General features: G+C 64.5%; 1 protein-coding gene across 1 annotated transcript in view; it reads right to left on the bottom strand.

The window, feature by feature from the left end:
* LOC105003479 (filamin-A-like) overlaps nucleotides 1-935 on the bottom strand; it is a gene marked incomplete at its 3' end in the record, with an annotated part of 14,976 nt that extends 14,041 nt beyond the window's left edge. The window contains exons 1-3 of the mRNA XM_010860671.1: nucleotides 359-935; nucleotides 173-270; nucleotides 3-50 (exon numbers count right to left, since the gene is read on the bottom strand). Of these exons, the coding sequence (XP_010858973.1) occupies nucleotides 3-50; nucleotides 173-270; nucleotides 359-920 (708 nt within the window). The remainder of the gene's footprint in view (nucleotides 1-2; nucleotides 51-172; nucleotides 271-358) is intronic.
* Between the last annotated feature and the right edge of the window lie 421 nt (nucleotides 936-1,356).

The raw sequence follows: 1,356 nt of genomic DNA, 5'->3' as shown, positions 1-1,356 counted from the left end.
ACGGAGTGCTCATCCACGTTGGGGTCCACAATCTCCTCGGGGGTGATCACCTTCACAGACAGAGGGAGGAGCCAGTGGGCCTCCAAGCCTGGGGCTCCTGGGACACTCCACCTCTCCCCATGGGGATCTTGGCCCCCAAGCAGACCCCGCTGGCCAGGGTAGGGGGGCATACCTGAGGGATGCCCAGCCAGTCATCAGCTTGTTGCATGGCTTCCCGTGCATTGTTCACGGGCTTGCTGGCATCCCAGGAATCCCAGTCGGGGCACAGGCCTGCAGATGGAGGAAAGTCGTCTGTCTAGGGACCACGGGACCTCGCCAGAGGCTGTCCCCTTCACCCTCAACACCCGACACCCCTCACCCGGGGCACAGCTGTCGACCAGGGCGCCCAGGGCTCTGCCGCTCTGCCAGTCACGGCTGAAGTTGGTGATGGGCAGCTGTGGCAGCTTGTTCTGGATCCAGCCCAGCAGCCTCTGCTTGGGGGTCTGCTTCTTGGCCTCCTCGTCCTCCTCCTCATCCCACATGGGCATGGAGATGGAGTAGTGCAGGATCAGGGTCCAGATGAGGCCCAGGATCAACTTGAGGTTCCCGTCCACGATGGCCTTACTGTCTGCAAGGGCAACGAGTGGCAGCGCTGGGTGGGCACGGCCAACCCGGTGGGGGGGCCTGGGCACAGGCACAGACACATGCGCACACACGGCTTCGGGGGTGGGGTGTGGAAGCACACACACGGAACAGCAGGCCACTCCCAGGCACTGGCGAGTGTGGGAGACAGCAAGCCCGAGGGAGGAGGAGGCCTCCGTGAGGCAGGGTGGGGTGCGGGTGCCTGTGGGACCATCAAGGAGGTTCAAGGGTAAAACCCTTCCAGACGCACAGTGCCAATACAGCACAATCAGGGGGGCTGCCAGAAGCCCTGAGGCCATGGGGGCCCAGAGAACAGACAGGCGACAGACCCAGGCTGTCGATCGGGGCCCCATCTGGGGCCCCGATCCCCAAAGATGGTTCCAGAGAGAGAGAGAGTGGGTGAGTGCTTTGCAGCCACCCAGGCCCCTCTCCAGAGGTCTCCAAGGAAGGGGCAGGGGAAACAGCTGGACCCTGGGGCCTTGATGCCAGGGCCCCTGGGCGGGCGCTGGGGAAGAGGAAGCCAAGCGGGGGTTGGGTTGGGAAATACAACTGCTGGCCCAGGGTGGGGGCGTGAATGACTGAGGCTGGGGAAGTTGGGCAAGGACCCTTTGGGTGGAGGGTGTGAACCCCTGCCGGCCCCCACTTCCTTTGTACTCACCCCTCCCCCGACAGAGCCAGGCTGGGGGTTGGGCCATTGGCCTGGTGTAGGGGAGGGGCTGAACACTGGCCCCAAGG

This window comes from Bison bison, unplaced genomic scaffold, assembly GCF_000754665.1.
Source record: "Bison bison bison isolate TAMUID 2011002044 unplaced genomic scaffold, Bison_UMD1.0 scf7180017857327, whole genome shotgun sequence".
In the NCBI taxonomy this organism is placed as follows: domain Eukaryota; kingdom Metazoa; phylum Chordata; class Mammalia; order Artiodactyla; family Bovidae; genus Bison; species Bison bison.
Note: the sequence above shows the minus strand (reverse complement) of the source record. Positions and strands in the feature narration are given on the sequence as shown.